At 41.7% G+C, this 19,827-nt stretch overlaps 1 protein-coding gene across 1 annotated transcript in view; it reads left to right on the forward strand.

Annotated features, from left to right (window-relative positions):
- The window catches only part of PARP12 (poly(ADP-ribose) polymerase family member 12), a 43,039-nt gene that overhangs the window by 18,853 nt on the left and 4,359 nt on the right, over positions 1-19,827 (forward strand). Inside the window, exons 6-9 of the mRNA XM_059933230.1 lie at positions 5,438-5,633; positions 9,539-9,680; positions 12,576-12,672; positions 18,866-18,938. Of these exons, the coding sequence (XP_059789213.1) occupies positions 5,438-5,633; positions 9,539-9,680; positions 12,576-12,672; positions 18,866-18,938 (508 nt within the window). The remainder of the gene's footprint in view (positions 1-5,437; positions 5,634-9,538; positions 9,681-12,575; positions 12,673-18,865; positions 18,939-19,827) is intronic.

Below are 19,827 nucleotides of genomic sequence, written 5' to 3' on the forward strand. Positions count from 1 at the left end.
TAGTTAATCATGTTGTGCGTTACATCCCTAGTTACATGTTTTTGTTGTTGTATTTTCTCCCTGCTGATGTGTAGAAATGCAGTTGACTTTTCTATCTTATATCCTGCAACTTTACTAAAATATCTTAATTCAGAATCTACTGATAATTTATTTGAATTATCTGTATAGTTATCTATATGTTCTAGATATCTGTATAGAAATTAATATCTGTGAATAGCAGTTTGTTTTTCCTTTTCAATTCTTACACATTTTATTTCTTTTTATTGTCTTATTATAATAGTGGCTAAGATCTGTACCATGCTGAATAGAAGTGGTGATAGCTGGAAGATTATTCTTCTTTTTTTCCTAATTTTAAAAGGAGTAATTTTAAAATGTTTTTCCTTAAAGCATGTGTGAATGTTTGGAACCTTTGGCATTGCTAATCAATTCTAGTTTTATTCCTAGTATGCCAGGAGTTGTTTTTTTTTTAATTGTGTATGGAAATTGAATTTTATTGAGTGCTATTTCTATGTTAATGAAGAACCAATGTTTTGTTCTCCTTTACTTGTTAACGCAGTGATTTACATTAATTTTCTAATGTTAAGTCCATTGCATTCCCAGACCTAAGTCATACGTAGCCTGTGTACACATGCACATATGCACACGATGGTGAACTTTGTATTGCCAGTATTTGGTCTAAGATTTTTGCATTTTCGTTTGAATAAGATTGGTCTATAATTGTTTCATATTGTCTTTGCCTGTTTTTTTTAATTGAAGTATAGTTGATGTACAATATTATGTAAGTTACAGGTGTACAGTATAAATGATGCTTGGTTTTTATATTATGAAATTCCTAGCCTCATAAAAATGAGACTGGGATGGATTCTTTTCCTATCCTGAAAAAATCCTGTGAAATTAGAATTATTTTTTTCCTGAATGATCATGTGTCTAAAAATTTCTGGGCCTGATGTTTAATTCCTGAGAAGATTTTAAACTACTGACCCAATTTCTTATAATTGTTTTAGGACCAGTCAGGTTTTCTGTTTTTCCTTGAGTCAACTTGGTAAGTTGATATTTTTTCTAGGAGTTTGTTGTTTTTATTTATTTTCAAACTTACTGTCATAAAGTTACTTGTAATATCCCTTTTAGTGTCTATACCATCTTTAATTTTGTCCCCTTTTACAGTTCTAATCTTTTTTCTGTCCCTCCCGTTTTTCTTGATCAATCTTGGAGAGATTTATTGATTTTACTAATATTTTTCTTTTCTGGAGGAACAAACTTTTTTCCTTTTTTGATCTCATAGATTAGATGACCCATGATTTATTTCTAAGTGTATTTTAAAATTAGTTTTTAAATTTAAATTCAAATGGATTGCATTGTGGTCAGGCTATATAATAGATTCTTCGAATTTTGTTGAGGCTTGCTTTATGGGTGTAGTACATGGTTAGTTTTGGTAAAATTCTGTGTATGCAAAGTCTTTTGGATGTGGTGTTAGATGAAGTGTGTTAATTGTGTGGTTCTAATCTTCTTTATCCTTATTGATTTCTTTGTCTGCTTCTTGTATCAGTTACTCAGAAAGGTATGTTAACATTCACTATGAATTTGTCGGTTCTCCTTGTAATTCCATCAATTTTTATTTTATATATTTAAAAACTACTATGAAGTATATAGAAGTTTAAAACTTTTATCTTCTTGTTAAATTGAGCCTGTTAGTAATAGAAAGTGGATGCTTTTTATTTCTAGTAATGCTTTTATGCCTTAAGTCTGTTTCGCTTGTTATTAATATAACTATACCAGCTTTTTTTAGCCTCTGTTCACTATTTTACTTTCAAGCTCTTTTGTTTACATTTTAGTTATATTTCCTGTAAACATCGTAGAACTTGTTATTTTTTCAGTATGACAATCTTTCTCTTTTAATCAAAAGTTATTTATTGTGGTTTATCCATTTGTTGTGATTACCTATACATTTGAATTTATTTATTCTACTGTCTGTTTTGGTTTTTGCTATTTGACCTGCTTTTTCTACTTTTCTTTTCTCTCTTTGATCTTCTCTTAGATGTTTCCACATTTGATTTTTTTTTCCCCCTCATCTACTAATTTGGAAGTTACATAGTGAATTTCTGTTCTTTTAGTGGTTACCCTGGAAAACAGACCCTGTAACTTAATATACCTTAGTTTAACAACTTAAGCTAATCAATACCTTTTATCATTCTCCTGAACAATAGAAGAATCTTGAACACTTGAATTCTGACTAGTTCCATTCAAACTTACATACTACTTGTGTGAATTTGGGGAAAGTACTTAGCCGTCCTGTGCCTCAGTTTCTGCATATGTCAAGTAGATAAAAATAATAGTTCCTATATCAAAGTGTTATTTTGAGAATTAAAAGAATTAATGTGTGTAAAACACTCAGAACAATGCCAGGCATGTAAGATGTGCTATGTAAATATTGCTTCTATTATTTTCTTAATCCCAGAAGTTAGAAATTAGCATTGTTTTATACAGTCAATATTTGTTTAAATTTAAATGTTTACCATTTTGGTTTTTTTAATGTTTTTTTTTTAATCAATATTTATTTCATATTGAAGTATAGTTTTTTTTTTTTTTTCTTTTTTTGGCCTCGCCACACAGCTTGCGGGATCTCAGTTCCCTGACCAGGGATTAAATGTGGGCCACAGCAGTGAAAACCCGGAATCCTAACCACTAGGCCACCAGGGAACTCCCCGAAGTATAGTTGATTTACAATGTTGTGCTAATGTCTGCTGTACAGCATAGTGATTCAGTTATACATGTATATACATGTTTTTAAATATTCTTTTCCATTATGGTTTATCATAGGATATTGAATATAGTTTTCTGTGCTATACAGTAGGACTTTGTTGTTTATCCATTCTATATATAAAAGCTTACATCTGCCAAACCCAACCTCCCACTCCATCCCTCCCTCAGCCCCCTCCCCCTTGGCAACCACCAGTCTGTCTCTATGTCCGTGTTTCTGTTTCTGTTTCATAGATAGGTTCATTTGTGTCATGTTTTAGATTCCATATATAAGTGACATTATATGGTATTTGTCTTTCTCTTTCTGACTTACTTCACTTAGTATGATAATTCTAGTTGCATCCACGTTGCTGCAAATGACATTATTTTGTTCTTTTTTATGGCTGAGTAATATTCCATTGTATATATGTACCACATCTTTTTTATCCATTCATCTGCGGATGAATTAGGTTTACCATTTTGTTTTTGCACACAATTCCTTTGTTCATATGTTTCCATGAGGATCATTTTCCTTTGAGTTCATCTTCTAGAAGTTAGTTTAGTGAGAGTCTAGGGGCAGATGTATTTTTTGTTTGTCTGAAAATGTTTTTATTTCATCTTCATTTTTGAAAGATAGTTTTATTGGGTATTTTCTCTCAGTTCTTCAAAGATTATTCCATTGTTTTCTGCTTCCATTGCTTCTATTTAGAAGTTAGCTGTCCTTATAAATGTGTTAGTTTTTTGGGGCTACCATAACAGATTGCCACAAACTTGGTGACTTAAGACAACAAGAATTTATTGTCATAGTTCTGGAGGCTGGAAGTCCAAAGTCAAGGTGTCAGCAGGGCCATGCTCTGTCTGAAGACTCCAGGGGAAGATCCTTCCTTGCTTCTTCCCTAGCTCCTGGTGGTTGTTAGCAGTCCTTGGTGTTCCTTGGCATTCCTTGGTTTATAGCTGCATTACTGTAATCTCTACCTTTGTTGTCTCATGGCTTTCTCCCATATGTCTCTGTCTGTGCCCAAATTTCCTTCTTATAAGGACACCAGTCATTGAATTAGGGCTCCAGCTAATTGAGTATGACCTCATCATAACTTGATTACATCTGTGAAGACCGTATTTCCAAATTTACAGGTACCAACAGTTAGCACTCGAATATATCTTTGTAAGGACACAGTTCAACCCATCATGGTAGGTAATCTCTTTTTTCTCTCTGACTACTTTAAATATCTCGTCATTCTTTGGTGCTACAGTTTCACTAAGATCTGTCTATGTGTGGATTTATTTTTATTTAATCTACTGATAATTTGTTGTGCTTTCTGAGTGGGAGGCTCTATGTTTAATCAATTCTGGAATTTGTGTTTGCTTCTCTGGGAACTGCCACGGTGGGACTTTCAAGTTAATTCTCACGCAGGAAGTGTGAATTAACTTCTGTGAGGTTTGAGTTGTTTATGAGTTCTCAGTGGAAGTTTTCTTCCTTTCCATCCAAAGCCAAAACTGACGCAGGCAAATTTCCTTGCTGACTTTCTTTGCAAAGCAGATTCCTTTCCTGGCCTCCCTTCACTAAGGATATGTAGTCTTTTAGGATCATGGTTTTATGCAGAAGAATCTCTTCGGATATTTCACCCCTGGCCATATTCAGATCCTACATTTGTTTTCTATTTCCTCATTGCTGCTAAAAATAGGTCTTTTTGTCTTTACTCACTGACACTGCCCTTGGACAGCCACTGGCTTTAGTCCTTATTCACCTATCTGGTTCCAGACCTTCTCTTTGCTCTTGGGGCACTTCAGCATTTGGAAAGGGAGTAGATCCTGGTGGCTCAGAGTACAGGCTGTTCTGCCAAACTGCTTGACTTAAACCCCAGCTCTGCCATCTATTAGCTGTTTGACCTTGGACAGGTTTCTGAACCTTCCTGGGCTTCTGTTTTCATATCTGTGAAATGGGGATAAGTTGCAACTTCAGTGTTACGAAGACTTAATCCCTTAATATGTACAAAGCACTTCGTACAGGGGCTGGCCCACCCCACACGCGTTCCATGTATGTTAACTAATTTTGGCTTCTGAGGATTTCTGTTTCTTGCCATCTCAGCAATGCATTTAAAAAAAAAAATTTTTTTTTTTAAACGTATTTATTATTTATTTATTATTTATTTTTGGCTGTGTTGGGTCTTTGTTTCTGTGCGAGGGCTTTCTCTAGTTGTGGCAAGCGGGGGCCACTCTTCATCGCGGTGCGCGGGCCTCTCACTATCGCGGCCTCTCCTGTTGTGGAGCACAGGCTCCAGACGCGCAGGCTCAGTAGTTGTGGCTCACGGGCCTAGTTGCTCCGCGGCATGTGGGATCTTCCCAGACCAGGGCTCGAACCCGTGTCCCCTGCATTGGCAGGCAGATTCTCAACCACTGCGCCACCAGGGAAGCCCTCAGCAATGCATTTTAAAAAAGAATATTTTAACCAGCGTTTTCTGTGTAGTGAAAGGAATGTCATGATAACAGGTTTTCCATATTACTGTGATTTTATTATTTTCACACAGCAAAATGGATCTTAAAAAGCAAGTCCTGCATCCCACCCCAACACATTTTTGTAAATGTGCAGGTCACATGTATGTTCACATGTTCCAGCTGAGTATCTAGAAGACCATGGGGGAGCTGAGTATCTGAGTCCATGTGGCTGGTGGGTTTTCAGTTTACTTCTCATGTTCTTTTGTAGGGTCACGTGCACCGAGTCAGCCAATAGCTTTCTCGTTGGTTTTCTGAACTTTAACTCCATGATGTTCGGTGCCGCCTGTGCTCGCCGCCTCTCCACGGCCTCCTCGGTCACCAAACCTCCACACTTCATCCTCACCACTGACTGGGTTTGGTACTGGAACGATGAATTTGGCTTTTGGCAGGAGTACGGAAGACAAGTAAGTGTCACGGAAAGAGGGTGAGTGTTCCTTCCTGAGGGTCCATGATGGGGGAGCCTTTCCAAACACGGGCACAAGGATTGCTCTGGGGAGTCCTTGACAGAGCCAAAGATCCCCAGGTCCCCGTATGACGCACTTGCTTTGCGGGAATTATGGCAAAATGGGATAATTTAGAGTTCATTTGTATGAGGTTCCATCTTTGAACAATTAGCTATCTGTTCGTTCATTAGGACTGAATTACTTTAGTTGTAGTGAGATGACATTTCGTTAAATGGGGTAGAAAGATGCCTCTCTTACTGTTGAGCAGGTAACTCCAGAGCAAGTGCATGTGTGTGCTAGAGTGTTTGTGTAGCTGTGGAATAAAGTGGAAGGCTTTTCAAAGCTAGCTTTCTGCCTTATCTGTAGCAGCAACTTTACAGAAGGTGGGCAGGTATACGAAAATTGACTGATTTCAGCTATTGATTTGGTATCTGTGTCAAATAATTGCTGCTGTCAATTATTCAAAGATGTTTGTGGATGAATCAGATTAAAGGGAACCCCCCGGTTACCTGTAGAGGTATAAGTATAGGGAGGTCACCATTTCTATAGTGACACCTTCTCCCAAATGAAAATTGGGATATGTGGTCTAATAGACATTTGTATTCTTCTGGGTTGTAAGATGCTATAGTAAAGCTTTAGTTTCTGCTGCACTTGGGATATCTTTTTGTCTGGGACTCGGTAATGTGAGCTTCATGGGAGCTTTTGCCACTGGTGTGCCCCCCTGCTGAGGATGATGCCTGCACCTGGCAGATCCTCAGGAGAGAGACTGGCCAGTTGAAGGACAGAGGTGTTGCTGCCCGTGCCCGCTGGCCAGTTGGACATGGTCACTCTTAGGAGATGGCTTGCGCCCTCATTCTTCCCCTCCACTTCTTCCAGTGCCAGCCTTCCCACTTCACTGCTCTGTCCATCCTCTTCCCCACCCGTCTCCCTCTCTGAGCATCCTGGGGTTCCTTCTGTCTTCCCTGGGTTTGTCCAGGGAGGCTCTCCAGCATTGCTCTGGGTTTGGTCAGGAGGGGAGGGCAGAGGCCAAGCCTGGCATTGAGCGGGAGAGATGATGATGAATGGAGCTCACCCGGAGACGTCATGGAGGAACACACAGCAGACAAGAAGCAACTGGCAAATGTGACAGCCGCTCACGTTTTGTTTGGTGATTCGTCCCCCTTCTGGGAGCTGAGTGCGATGACACGGGACCCTGGGTGACTTCAGAAACTGCGTTGTCCCAACTTTGGGGACAGGGGTCTTTCTCCTCCAAACAACCCAACTTAGGGTTTTCCCTTTTTCTTTTCTAGGCTGCTACTCCTTTATTGCGGTATAGCTGGAGTGCATAATTTAGAACATTGAGGATTTAGAATAGCGAGAATCTCTGGGAATAACCTGTCTGTGGGTTTTACCAACATACCACACGCTGGTGCATTCAGATGTGCACATGTGGACTCGGTGACTTTCGGCTGTATGGTCTTATTCTGTACCAACGGCTGGGCCCCTCATAGGGTGACCTGTCCATTCTAGCTCTTCCTTTTCCACACACTTCTGATGTCACCCCATAATTGGATTTCTTTCTTAGTTTTCTGCTAATTGCCAGTTCAAGACAGTTTTCTCTTGATTATCAGAAAAGCTGGGTTCTTTTCTGCCTGAGCTCAGGATATACGCCCAAATTTCAGGTCCAGGTTGCCTCCACCCTGTATTAATTTCCTAGGTCATCATAGCAAAGTACCACAAACTGGGTGGCTTAGAACAGCAGGGGTTTGTTGTCTCACAGCTCTGGAGGCTGGAAACTGAAATCCAGGTGGCAGCAGGGCCATGTTTTCTCTGAAACCTGTAGGGAATTCTTGCTTGTCTTTTCCTCAGTTCTGGTGGTTTGCTGGTGATCTTTGGCGTACCTCAGTTGTATTTGCATCACTCTAATCTCTACCTGCTCATCAGTAGCATTCTTCACGTGGCCGTCCTCTTATAAGGACATTGGTCATGTTGGTTAAGGGCTCACCTACTCCCGTATGATCTCATCTTAACTAATTACGTCTACAATGACCCTATTTCCAAATAAGGTCACGTTCCGTGGTACTGGGGGTTAAGACTTCAACATGTCTTTTTGGGGGTTACAGTTTAATCCATAACCTAAACTTGTGTATAAATGTCTTACTCTTCTTGGCCCACTGAGTTTTCCCACGTTGAACCTGCCGTCCCTCAGGTGGTGGGCTCCACGACGCATTACCCCAACCTGTATCCAGACTGGATTATTCTCAACAGGCTTCTTGTGTCGATTTACCTTTTGCCTTTTCCCCTCTCCTGTGATCTCCTTTGGTTTGATCTAAAAGCTCCACAATTGCCCTCACCCTTTTGTACCCAAACAACCCATCTATCTCTGCTTGAAAGGGAAGACTTCCATTTATTCCTCCACTTGCCAGAATCTGACTTCTGTTCATCTGGTCACCATTCATGGAATGCCTGCAGGAGGTGGGACCCAGCTCGGCACAGCCCTCACCAGCCGTAGCCAATGGCAAAGGGCCCAGGTGCCAAATCCCGTGGCATTGCCAGTCTCCACCCAGCTTGTTGCCCACTCCCTCCTTCCTTTCCTTTCTTTCTTTAATTAGATTAAATTAATTATTCAGTTACTTATTGTTTTCTAATATTACATGAGTTTCATGTGTGCAGCATTGTATCTTGACTTCTACATACACCGCAGCGTGATCACCACCAAAGGTTTATTTTCCATCTGTCACCGGTTGGCCTCCTTTACCCATTTCACCCTCTCCTCACCTCCCCTTTGTTTCCCCTTTGGTAACACCGGTTTGTCCTCTGTATCTATGTGCTTGCTTTTGTTTTGTTTGTTTATTTAAGATTTTAAAAGTTCTTATTTATTTTATTGAAAAAATGTTCTGTATGTCACATTTGAGCCTCACTCCTTTTTTGCTCCTCCTCTGTCTCCTTCATGGGCTTCTTTTTTCTACTTTCCTTTGTGAATGTTGGCATTTCTCGGGGTCTAGCCTGAACCCCCGCTCTTCTGACATTGGTGGCCACCTTGAGTGATGTCTGTATCTCTGTCTCTAGACCAGATTCCTCTCCAAACTTCAGACTTGTATGCCCAGGTATCTGCCTCTATTTCTGCGGCACCTTTGCTTTTTGTTCCAGGCACTGTGCTAAGGGCTCTCTGTGCCTTATTTTAATCATTTTTCCAGTTCTTTGAGGATGGGATGGTCCTATTGTATAATGACATGAGTATGATTTAAATTCTGTTGTTATTCCTGTCATAGAGTTGAGATCATTGAGGTTCAGAGAGGTTCCAATAACGTGCTGAGGTTATAGAGGAAACAGATTCGAGAGCCAGAATTCAAACTCAGGCCATTCCAAAATCTTCGATATCATGTAGGTAATGGGAAAGAGGATGAGGGATCAAAATGGATACTTGAAAAAACAGAGCTCTCCAAGAGACCAGAAAAAGACAACAGCAAGGAGAACTGAACTCTGATTAAAGGGTGGTGGGAACAAGGGACAGAGGAGGTAGCGTCGCTCAGGCCCTCAGTGAAGCAACATTTGAGAATTCACCATTGACGTTTCACCTTCCTTTGAAGGGTTGTATCATCCGTCACGAGTAATTGAATGCCCTCTCTCTCATCGCTCCCATGCATTGTCCGGGTTAGTGGGGTCCACGTGTACGGGCTTCTGTTTCCCGAGCAGCTTTCAGGAGGCAGTTGCGTCCTCTCCTTTTCTGTGCCTCCCTCTCCTGCCACCGCCCCATGCCTGGCTCCTCTCCTCCGCCTCCCCCAGGACACAAACAACCACCGTGGGCACATCTGCGGGTGGTGCGGACGGCCCCCAGCATCTGTCTTCTTCTTGCCTTCACCTCGTATCTGGCTTTGCCTTCACAGGGCATGGAGCACCCCGTGACCAGCGTCAGCAGCAGCGATTTGGAGAAGGCCTACCTGGCGTACTGTGCCGCAGGGTCTGACCCCAAGGCTGCCGCTCTGAGGTTCCAGGCAGGAAAGCACACATACGAATTAGACTTCAAAGGTACTTCCTGGAGTTCCCTGGTGGCCTAGTGGTTAGGATTGCAGGCTTTCACTGCTGTGGCCTGGGTTCAATCCCTGGTTGGGGAACTGAGATCCCGCAAGCCGCTTGATCTGGCCAGAAGAAAAAAGGTACGTCCTGACCCGCTGCACTCACCCAGCAGGGCCTGGTCATCTGCTGGCTTTGTCTTTTCCATTTTAACCCTGGAGAAACTCCGCACACACATTGAGAGTTGGGAAGGAGAAGGATGGGGTTGTTCCTGCTCCTGAAGCGCTGCCAGACTGGAAGGGGGGATAGAGCTGTTAACAGATGAGGCCAGCCAGCGGGATGGATGGGGAGCTGCCTTGTGGGGAGATGGGAGGGGACAGGAGCCCTCCTTGTGGAGGACAGGCAGCATCAGCCTGTGGGCCATGGGCGTTCCTGCGTCCAGGTCGCTGACACGTGCCATAGTGGTTCTGCTGTGCAGCTCTGCTTTCTGTAGACACCTTCAGCACAGACGGCCGGCCGGCTAAACACGTGGTAGGCACACACTTCAACTAAAAATTGTTGGGAAGCAGATTTTCAGATGCTCTGCTCATGGTATCCTGAGTCTGGACCTTGGCTTGTTCTGGTTGCCTTGACAGACAGGCAGATAGACAGAAACAGACCAAATACCCTTTGGTCAGGCCTTCCAGTGCCTTATTTGTGACTTTTTTTTTTTTTTTTTTAAGTTTCAGGTTTTTTGTGGCTTTTCTCAAGTCATTTTCACAGAGATTTATCAGTCCATCCCTATTCAGTTCAGTTTTGCCTTTAAATTCACATTTTAAACTCTGAATCCCTCTGAGTTTTCAGCATTTTTCAAGGAAATTAAGTGGGCCTTCCTTTAAGCAGAGTTTATTATTTTCTTTATTTTTGTGGACCTTCTGTTTGGAGGGCAGCAGAGTGTTTTTGGTGAATTATCCTAAATCCACTTTATCTGCCTGCTTTTAGCCAGTTGGTTTTGCTTGTGGTTTGTAGCACTTGTGGTTTTACTTAAAGTAGAATTGCTGCCCTCTCGATGTGCCTCTACAGAGAGCCTAAAAGTTTCTTCTGCTCTACAGTGAGAACTGCTTACAGTCTTCAGTGTCAGCTGGAGAACACAAGTCATATGTGAGGTGGTTTGCAATCCACAGTCTGATAAACACAAGTGCGTTAAAGGGGATGGTGAGAAATATATGAAATAATAAGTCAGGACAGGCCTGAAGAACAAGTCTATACACCTAGCACCCATCTGACTCCTGCTGACCATAGTTTGAAATATTTCTTTAAAGTATCTGGACAGTATCAAAACAGATCAACCAGAAATGTCAGATGCAGCCTTTATCATTCTCAACATAGGCAGCACCCCCAGGGGACAGAACAGTCAAGATGAGGGTGGGGAAGAGCACACACATTGGGTTCACTGCAGACTGCAAGAAAAAAGCATGTTTACTGCAGACTGACTCAAGCTCTCTTGGGTGGGCACAATTCTTTTGTTTGTTTGTTGGTACATAACAGTAGCCACAGAAGTACTTTGAGGGGAGTTAACTTCTCCCTTCATAACCTGACTACTAGGTAGAGTGAAAGCAAGTCTCAGACCGCAACCTGCCACTCACATTTATTAACTAAGTATTTATGAGGAAGCAGGGACATTTAAGAAACATGCACAACTGACTTGTTCTGTAGGATCAGGAAAGACTTGGCTCTGCCTTTTAGACTCCTGTCGTGAAACAGTCACTCAAGGCAAATGCCAAGACTCCAGAGGCAGAATTCTGATGTCTGTTAGCTGGTATCAGTTGGGCAGAATCCCCAAGATCAGGGCTTGTTTAGGGACTTCGCCTAGTGTATCCTCTTTAAGGGCAAATTAGGGAGAAGGCCTCATGTTTACCCTGTCCGGGGGATGGTGGGGAATGGGTCTTGCATATATTTATCCAGTTCACTTATCTTGAATACCTTTTAATTTCACCAGTAAAAGCTCATTTGAGGTTCATTGCAGTGTTAGTCAACAGACCAATAAAAAGCCCGTTTAAGCTAATTAGCAGAGTATTGGTGGGAGGTTGAGTGACGGGTAACTGAAGGAGTTGTGGTAGCCATCTCTGGATTATGGGCTCCCGATTAGAATGTGCGGACCCCCCAGGAGTGCCCATTTGTGATGACCACATGGGCTGTGGCGTGAGGGACACACGCCTAGGTGATCACCGGGTGTATGCTGAAATGCAGTAGGGTGAGTTAGTTTTTCAAGTGAAAGAAAATTGTTTGTACTCTACTGCAGAAAATAAGACTTGACAGAGTTCTCCTGGTGGGTCGGGACATGTAGTCTAACTTAGAGGTATTGTGATTTTTCAACATGAAAGATAGTTCCCCCGTGCCCCCACTGCTGCCCTCAGGAGGAATCTGAGAATCTTGGGCGTGGGGCAAGGATATCATTTATTAAAGACAGTCCAGGTTTAAAAAAGTTGAGAAGTATTTCTGTAGGGTAAGTTTAGTCAAAGTAAGAAAAAAAACTCATAAGAGTAAAATTATTATATTAACTCTAAATCCCACTGGCTCAAGATGTGGTAAATCGGTCTCAGGCTGGGCTGAAGCTTTTTTATATCCAAGCTGGGAAAAATTGCTGAGCAAAATTAATAGTTTAAACAAGATTGGAAGGAACAATTTAAAAGCACTCATGTATAATTGATATGTCAATTACTAATCATTCATCTATTCATTAAACCCAGTCTCCTACAGATACCTATTTTCTTTTTGAATATTTGAAATGTGTAAAATTGCCTTATTTTTTTAACAGACTGATTGTGAGCTTTACATTTGGATTAGCTTTCCAACCCATTTAATTTGTGTTTATAAAACATTGCTATCCCATATGTGTATATGTGTTTGTTTGTTTGTTTTTTCTCCCAGCCTTCGTTCAGAAAAACCTGGTCTATGGCACAGTTAGAAAGGTTTGCCGGAGACCCAAATACGTATCTCCCCAGGATGTGAAGATGAAGCAGAGCTGGTAGGTGGCATTTGGGGAACTTGTGTATCAGTTGTTGTGTGCTCTGCTGCAGGTACAGAACCTACTCAGACTAGCTACAGCATTAAGAGGGTTAGCTGGCTTGCAGACTTATGCCCTGGCACTCTCTGTCTCTGTTTCCTGTGCCTGGCCCTCCTCTGAGTGTATTTGTACTTTCCTTCACTTAATACCAAAGTGCTGCTGTTCATTTGAGTGATCTATAAGAAGGTTGAGGCTTCATGAAACAGAAAAATCAGTGTATATTTACCACATTCAAATGAAAACATAGTAGCATGTATTATAAAGCTATAAAATACAACATAAATTTATAAAAAGTAAATGTTTGGTGTATAATCATTTTAATGATGATGCAGATGCAGTTAATAAAGCATTAAATGATAAGCCAAACACAACATAAAATAAAGGAAGAAGACACCAGAAAAATCACTTAATTAGATGTTTTATCTTTAAGTTTGCCAGTGATGTTACTGAGACATCAGGTATTCTTGTGCAGATTTTTCCAGAAGCCAAAAAGTTCTTTCTTAGTTTAGACTAACTTAGAGAATGGTGAGGAAATAGTAATAATCTAACTCCTAATATTTTCTGTTTCCATCTTCAAGTGATTATATCTTTTGTTTTATAACTTGCAGGAAATCTCTTTGAACAGCTCTTTGGGTTTTTCTGTTCATTTGTGTGTATGTTTGTTAGTCACGTTTTTTCCACTGGTAGCAAACTGTGGTTTTTGTTTCTAAAAAGGATTTTAAGTTCCTCTTTTTCCTCCAGTTGTGTCATGTATGAATGGCAATTCCAGTGTAGAGTCACCTGTAGCAGTTTTGACTACTGACATGCATATTCCACTAGTTGGATAGGCTTTGAAACAGAGAAAGAATTATCCTTGTGGGTAGAGGCTTTGTGATATGTAACTATAGGGCTGCTTGTTGTGATCTGCAAGCCAGTCTAGACTGGAAGCCAGCTCATCAGCTTGTCTTTTCAAGTGAATAATTGAGTCACAGGCCTGAATTTTTGTAAATGTTGAAATACAGCAAAAATTACACCAACAAAACCCCATTATTTTAGTACTTGGATATCATGGAATACCAAAAACAGGTGCTGCAGGCACTAATGGGCCAACTTCACCCCCAGGGTGGGATCCCTTATGTCACGGGCTGCCAGAAGCCACGAGGGTAGTGCCTGGCCTTCTATGCATTTAGGAGCAGGCAGGGCCCTCCTGCAGCTGCCAGGGGCAAATCTGTGAGCTTTGCAAACTGATCAGACCCCTCTGAATCAGTAGTTTTAGGCTTGAGGCAAGTGTGCTAGGATTGGAGCTGGGTGAGGGGTCAGTTCTCTCCAATCCCCACGGCCACTTACTGGGGGAGGGTGGCCTGGATGGTGAGAGGTACCATGGTGCCCATTAGTTTGGATGTGTGACAGCCCAAGCCGGGACTGTGGCCAGAGCTGTAGCCAGCGCTGCTGTTAGCGGACTGCACCTTCCATCAGCCGGAGAAATCTGGCTCATTTCTGTTTCACAGAGAACTTACGGTGTTTCTGTTTCTTCTTTTAAGATTTCACAGATGGACTTCAGTGGTTGTGTTTGTGGAGCATGGCAGGGTCATTTAAAGAAGCTAGAGGGAAAAGGTATTATCAATCCAAGCAAATAGAGTACCTGTGAGTCCAACAAAGTAACCTCCTGGGGTTTCCGCTCCCTGTTTCCTTTGAAGCCAAGTGTGCCTTCCTTCCTCCCTTTCTTATTAAAATTTATTTTTGGCTATGTGTAAAACATGATTTAAGAGTCAAAACTATATGAAAAGATATACTCAGTAGTCAGTATTCTCACTGTTAGCTCCACACTGTTTCTATGATGGGCAACCATTTTCATCAGTTTCTGGTTTATCTTTCTGTGTTTCTTTTTGCAAAAATGAGCAAATGCATATACATAAAAGTATCTTATTATTTTCCTTTTCTTGCATAAAAGGTAACATTCTATATATACTATTCTGTACCTTTTGTTTTTCACTTAAAAATAGATCATTACTAGATTTATTGTGATCATTTCACAGTATATACAGATCTTGAAAAAGAAAATTACTCCCTTTCAGTTCATTGAAGTCTTCTAAATTCTGTTTCTGTCTTCACAGTTCTCCATCATTTGCATGTACCATAGTTTAATCTGTCCCCTTTCGAGGGATGTTTTGCCTTTTTTCAATCTTTTGCTGTTACAAGTATGATACCACAAAGGATGTCTGGTGTATGTGCTATTTCATATTTGTGGAGGTGGGTCCTCAGGTTAGAGTCCTAGAAGGTAAATGCAAGTTCCTCTTTGTGGGGTGGAACTGTTATGCACTCACCCCAGAATGTGTGAGGTGCCTGCTTCCCTCCCCCTTGCCAACAGAGGGAGTCAACAAGCTCTTGGATTTTTGCTATTCTCATAGGTGGGAAAGGGTGTTTCAGTGTATTTAATGTACTTTCTCTTATGAGTGAGGTTTAATATTTTTTCCTACATGTAAGGGCCATTTGCCTTTCTTTTTCAGTGGACTGTTTGTCTTTTTGTCCATTCTTCTCTCAACATTTTGGTATTTTTCTTAAACGTTAGGAGTCTTCTATCTAATGGGGATATCAGCCCTCAGTTTGTTATATAAATTGCAATGTGTTTTCTTCGTTTGTTGTTTGCCTTGTGGCTTTGTCTATGAAGTATTTTACCATGCAGAAATATTTATTATTTATTTAGTTAAATGTTTCAGTCTCTCCTGTGGATTGCTTCTGGATTTAGTTTTGGTTAACTATGAGTGATCCTACTTCTGGATGTCATTTTTTAGTCTCTCCCTATCCAGAGCCTACCCTAGATGCAGTTTAGAAAAACTTATCTGTCTCCTTTCTGAGACTGGATCCCTTTTGTTGTCACGCTACTTAGTTTTCAGGGGACCACGGCAGACACCACATGTCAGAAATAAGAGTGGTTATTTTGGTTAAATTCAGAGTAAGATATGAGGGATTCAGGATCTCCCTGCTCTGTCACACACGTTGGTGCAGTGAAGTGCGTCGTGCTTCCCTCTAACTTGTGTGACGGTAGCTGGTGGTCATGACTCCAGCAAGCAAGTCTGCTTGGGCCTTTGTGGCCACCTGGGACCTTGTGTGGGTCACTTTTAGAAACAAATCGTCTATTTACATAATTAATGGGGTCATAGAATATGATCTCCATATTCAGAAGTTTAAGGATTGAAATGGCATTTACACATCAGGTAACTGGTTTATTAGTTCATTACTGTCCTTTCATCCTCCATGAAGGTTTTTTCATATGATTGTCTTATTTTTTTCTTACTTTCTTTTTGATATATTTTGTCATTTAATTTATTCCTCTCTACTAGTTTGGAAGTTATACACTCTATTACTGTTTTTTTCTTTTAAGGCCACTCTAGAAATTACAACATGAGTTTTTCACTTAGGTATAAGTCAGTCAATATCTTTGCTGTTCTACCAGCTAACACAAGATCCTTCATATACTTTATTCCATTTACCTTCCTCTGGACTTGCTAATTTTTAACTTCATGAGACACTGCTTTTTTACACTATGACTGTTTCTTTAAATTTACTCCCACTTATACCATTTTCTTTGTCTTTTAAAATTTCCTTAGATGAAGATCTGTTGGGAAAAAAATCTGTTTTTCTTTGCCTGAATACGTCTTTATTTTGCCCTCAATCTTAGGGATATTTTCACTGGTGTAGACATTTTACTTGTAGTTATTTTCTCTTGAAACATTGAAGATATCACTCCACTGTCCTTTGGTTTCCATTGCTGCTTTTGAGAAACCAGCTGTTGGTCTAACTGATGCTTTCTTTCAGAATGACTTTTTTTCCCCTTCTGGCTGCTTTTAAGATTTTCTGTTTGTAGTATGCACTCTCACTGTGGTGTGTCTGGGTATGTGTTTTTATTTGTCCTGTTTGAGATTCTTTCTGCTTCTTAAGTCTGTAGGTTGGTATGTCTCATTAGTCCTATTTGAAAATTGCCTCCATGCTGTTCTATCTACTCTCTTTTTGGAGATTCAGTTTGGCTCTGACCAGATTCAGGCCTTCTCACTCTGTTCTCCATGTCTTGGCTTCTTCCCCGCCTTGTTTATCTCCTTCCTGCTCTGCGCCACATTCTGAATAATTTCACTGCCCCTACCTTTCCGCTCGCTCACCCTCTCTTTAGGCCATCTCATCTGCTAGTAAGCCTGTCCATTGAACTTCTTCTTCAGGGATTGTATTTTCATTTCTACAAGTTCTGTTCGTTTTTTTTCTTTTCAAATCCTCCAGGTCTTTTTACAGTTTTCTGTTCCTTGCATATGATTTTTTTTTAATAGATCCTTATTGGAATATAATTGCTTCACAGTACTGTGTTAGTTTCTGTTGTACAACGAAGTGAATCAGTCATAATGCATACATATGTCCCCATATCCCCTCCCTATTGAGGCTCCCTCCCACCCTCCCTATCCCATGTCTCTAGGTCATCGCAAAGCACCGAGCTGATCTCCCTGTGCTATGCTGCTGCTTCCCACTAGCTAATTATTTTACATTCGGTAGTGTACATATATTGATGCTACTCTCACTTGTCCCCAGCTTCCCCCTCCTCCCCCGTGTCCTCAACTCCATTCTTTATGTCTGCGTCTTTATTCCTGCCCTGCCACTAGATTCATCAGCACCATTCTTTTTTTTTTTTTAGATTCCATATATATGTGTTAACATGCGGTATTTGTTTTTCTTTTTCTGACTTAGTTCACCTTGCATATGTTTTTAAAGTTTGTCTTTTATTTCTTTAAACATAGAATAGTTGTTTTATAATCTGCCTGGTAATTTCAGCATCTTAAGTCTTCATGGGTCTGTTTCTGGTTGATTCTTGCTTGTGGGACCTTTGTTTTAGTTATTTTTAAACTGTGCCATTTTCCTAGGAAAGTTATTTGTGGGAGTTCTTTGAGGCTTAGAATGAAGGTACACGTCTCATGCCAGCAGAAACAGAAGGTAGATCTATTGTAGGAAGAATAGCATTCTGAAACTGAATAGGAATGATTTGGACTTAAGAGTTTCACAGTCCTTATCTCTAAATCCTTTGGGCCATGTGTTTTTTAGAAATAAGTTTTTATTTCATTTTTAGAAAGAGCATGTGCTGCTTTGTATTATGTGACACATGCAATTAAACATGCTAATATTTTTTGCAGTAAAAATATGCATAGTCACTTAAGGAAATATATATAGACCACAAGTAGTCTCTTAGCAGTTCAAGTCAAATCTCTACTGCCAAATGAATTTTGACATCAATTTTATGTCTTAAAAAATGTTTTATATGCCAGTTATATGTCATTGAGGCTGTTTTTTTTAATTAATTAGTTTTTTATTGGAGTATAGTTGATTTACAAGGTTGTGTTAGTTTCATTGAGGCTGTTGGTTTTTTTAAAATTTTTTTATCATTGTGTTCTGAATTCACAGCATTTTTAATTTATCTTTTATTTTATTTATTTTTGGCTGCATTGGGTCTTTGCTGTGTGCGGGCTTTCTCTAGTTGCGGCGAGCAGGGCTACTCTTTGTTGAGGTGCACAGGCTTCTCATTGTGGTGGCTTCTCTTGTCGTGGAGCATGGGCTCTAGGCACACGGGCTTCAGTAGTTGTGGCATGTGGGCTCAGTAGTTGTGGCGCACGGGCTTCAGTAGTTGTGGCTCGTGGGCTCTAGAGCGCAGGCTCAGTAGTTGTGGCGCACGGGCTTATTTGCTCTGCGGCATGTGGGATCTTCCCGGACCAGGGCTTGAACCCGTGTCCCCTGCATTGGCAGGTGGATTCTTAACCACTGTGTCACCAGGGAAGTCCCATTGAGGCTGTTCTTAATGAAAGTTTCAGGGCTCTTTGAATTTCAGAATCATGGATGAGGGTTTGGGTGTGCTGCTTTAGTCATATGCTCTGTCCCTTATGTGTTGGAGTTGGGATGCAGGTGAGACGTGGATCCCTCGTGCCTGATTGGTTTTGGTTTTGGTTTTGGTTTTGACCACATCGGCAAAGATGGAAGTGCTGTCACGTGGTGAGAGTGTGGTTATGTGCTTCCTCGCCTCCTCCTTGCTTTTACAGAACGATATGCTGACGCTCAAGACTGATGGCCTCGGCTGCTGGAGGCACCTCTGGGAAACCTACTTATGTCTAAGAACAAACTAAGTGTTTCTCTTTACGTTTTGTAACAGCGTCAATTCCCAAGGCCTAAAGAGCATCCCTGAGCACTGGGACCACTTGGCCCTGCTGGACACCGGCTTTAAGGTATGAGACTGGTACTGCCCCAGGCTGGGGAGGAGGGTGCCCTTAGACATCAGTGAGTGGGAGTGGACCGCGCTGTGTCCTCCGCCGCTGAGAGGTGCGTGCAAGGTTTGGTTTCCTTCAGGTCTTGGGGATTTTACGGCTAGATGACTACCCAGGAGGTGGCCATGGCTTGAGGGGAGAGGATGTATGGTGGAGGGAGGATGACGAACTGGAAATTTTCTAGGAAGGGCATAAATAAGGAGCTTAAGAGCTGCTTAGCTAATAAAAGTTTTACTAAGCGAGAAAAGGGAAAGAAGCCAGCAGAAGGTTTGGTGTGATGAGGACCATCTAGAAGGGGAGTTGCTGTTGGGAGGTGCTAGGAACTTACTAGAAGATGAGAGAAGGAACAGTCTATTCAGCGAGCTGCAGTGGGCGCCACGCTGAGCTGAGTAGAGAGCTCAGGCCGGTGTCCGATGACGCCCCATGTCCGTGGAGCGCTCTGACTGGCCTCTGACCTGGCAAGCACTGTGCAGACTGGTTTTTCCAGCATGTGCCTGGGAGCCGCACAAAGCACACACAGACACCAGCAGCCCTGGCAGGACGTGTGGAGGGCTGGGCAACTTGCAGACACAGTACTCGGCCCTCAGGGGACCAGGCGACTGTATTTCAGGGATCAAGGAAGGTGTCACTGGGTCCACACCTAATGATGGCTGGCGCTTACACAGGCAGAGGGTGGGGAAGGACACGCCAGTTGACGGGAACTGGCTGGGGAAGGAACCCAAGTCAGGACATGGAGGGTCTCAGGTGGAGTGCGTGCATAGGCGGGGGCTGGGGGACAGGAGAGGGAGGTCAGGGCTGAGCTGTAGAGTGCCCTGGTCAGGGGGCCGAGCTGCGGGCCATGATAGGTGCG

The sequence above is a fragment of the Balaenoptera ricei genome, chromosome 9 (genome assembly GCF_028023285.1).
Source record: "Balaenoptera ricei isolate mBalRic1 chromosome 9, mBalRic1.hap2, whole genome shotgun sequence".
In the NCBI taxonomy this organism is placed as follows: domain Eukaryota; kingdom Metazoa; phylum Chordata; class Mammalia; order Artiodactyla; family Balaenopteridae; genus Balaenoptera; species Balaenoptera ricei.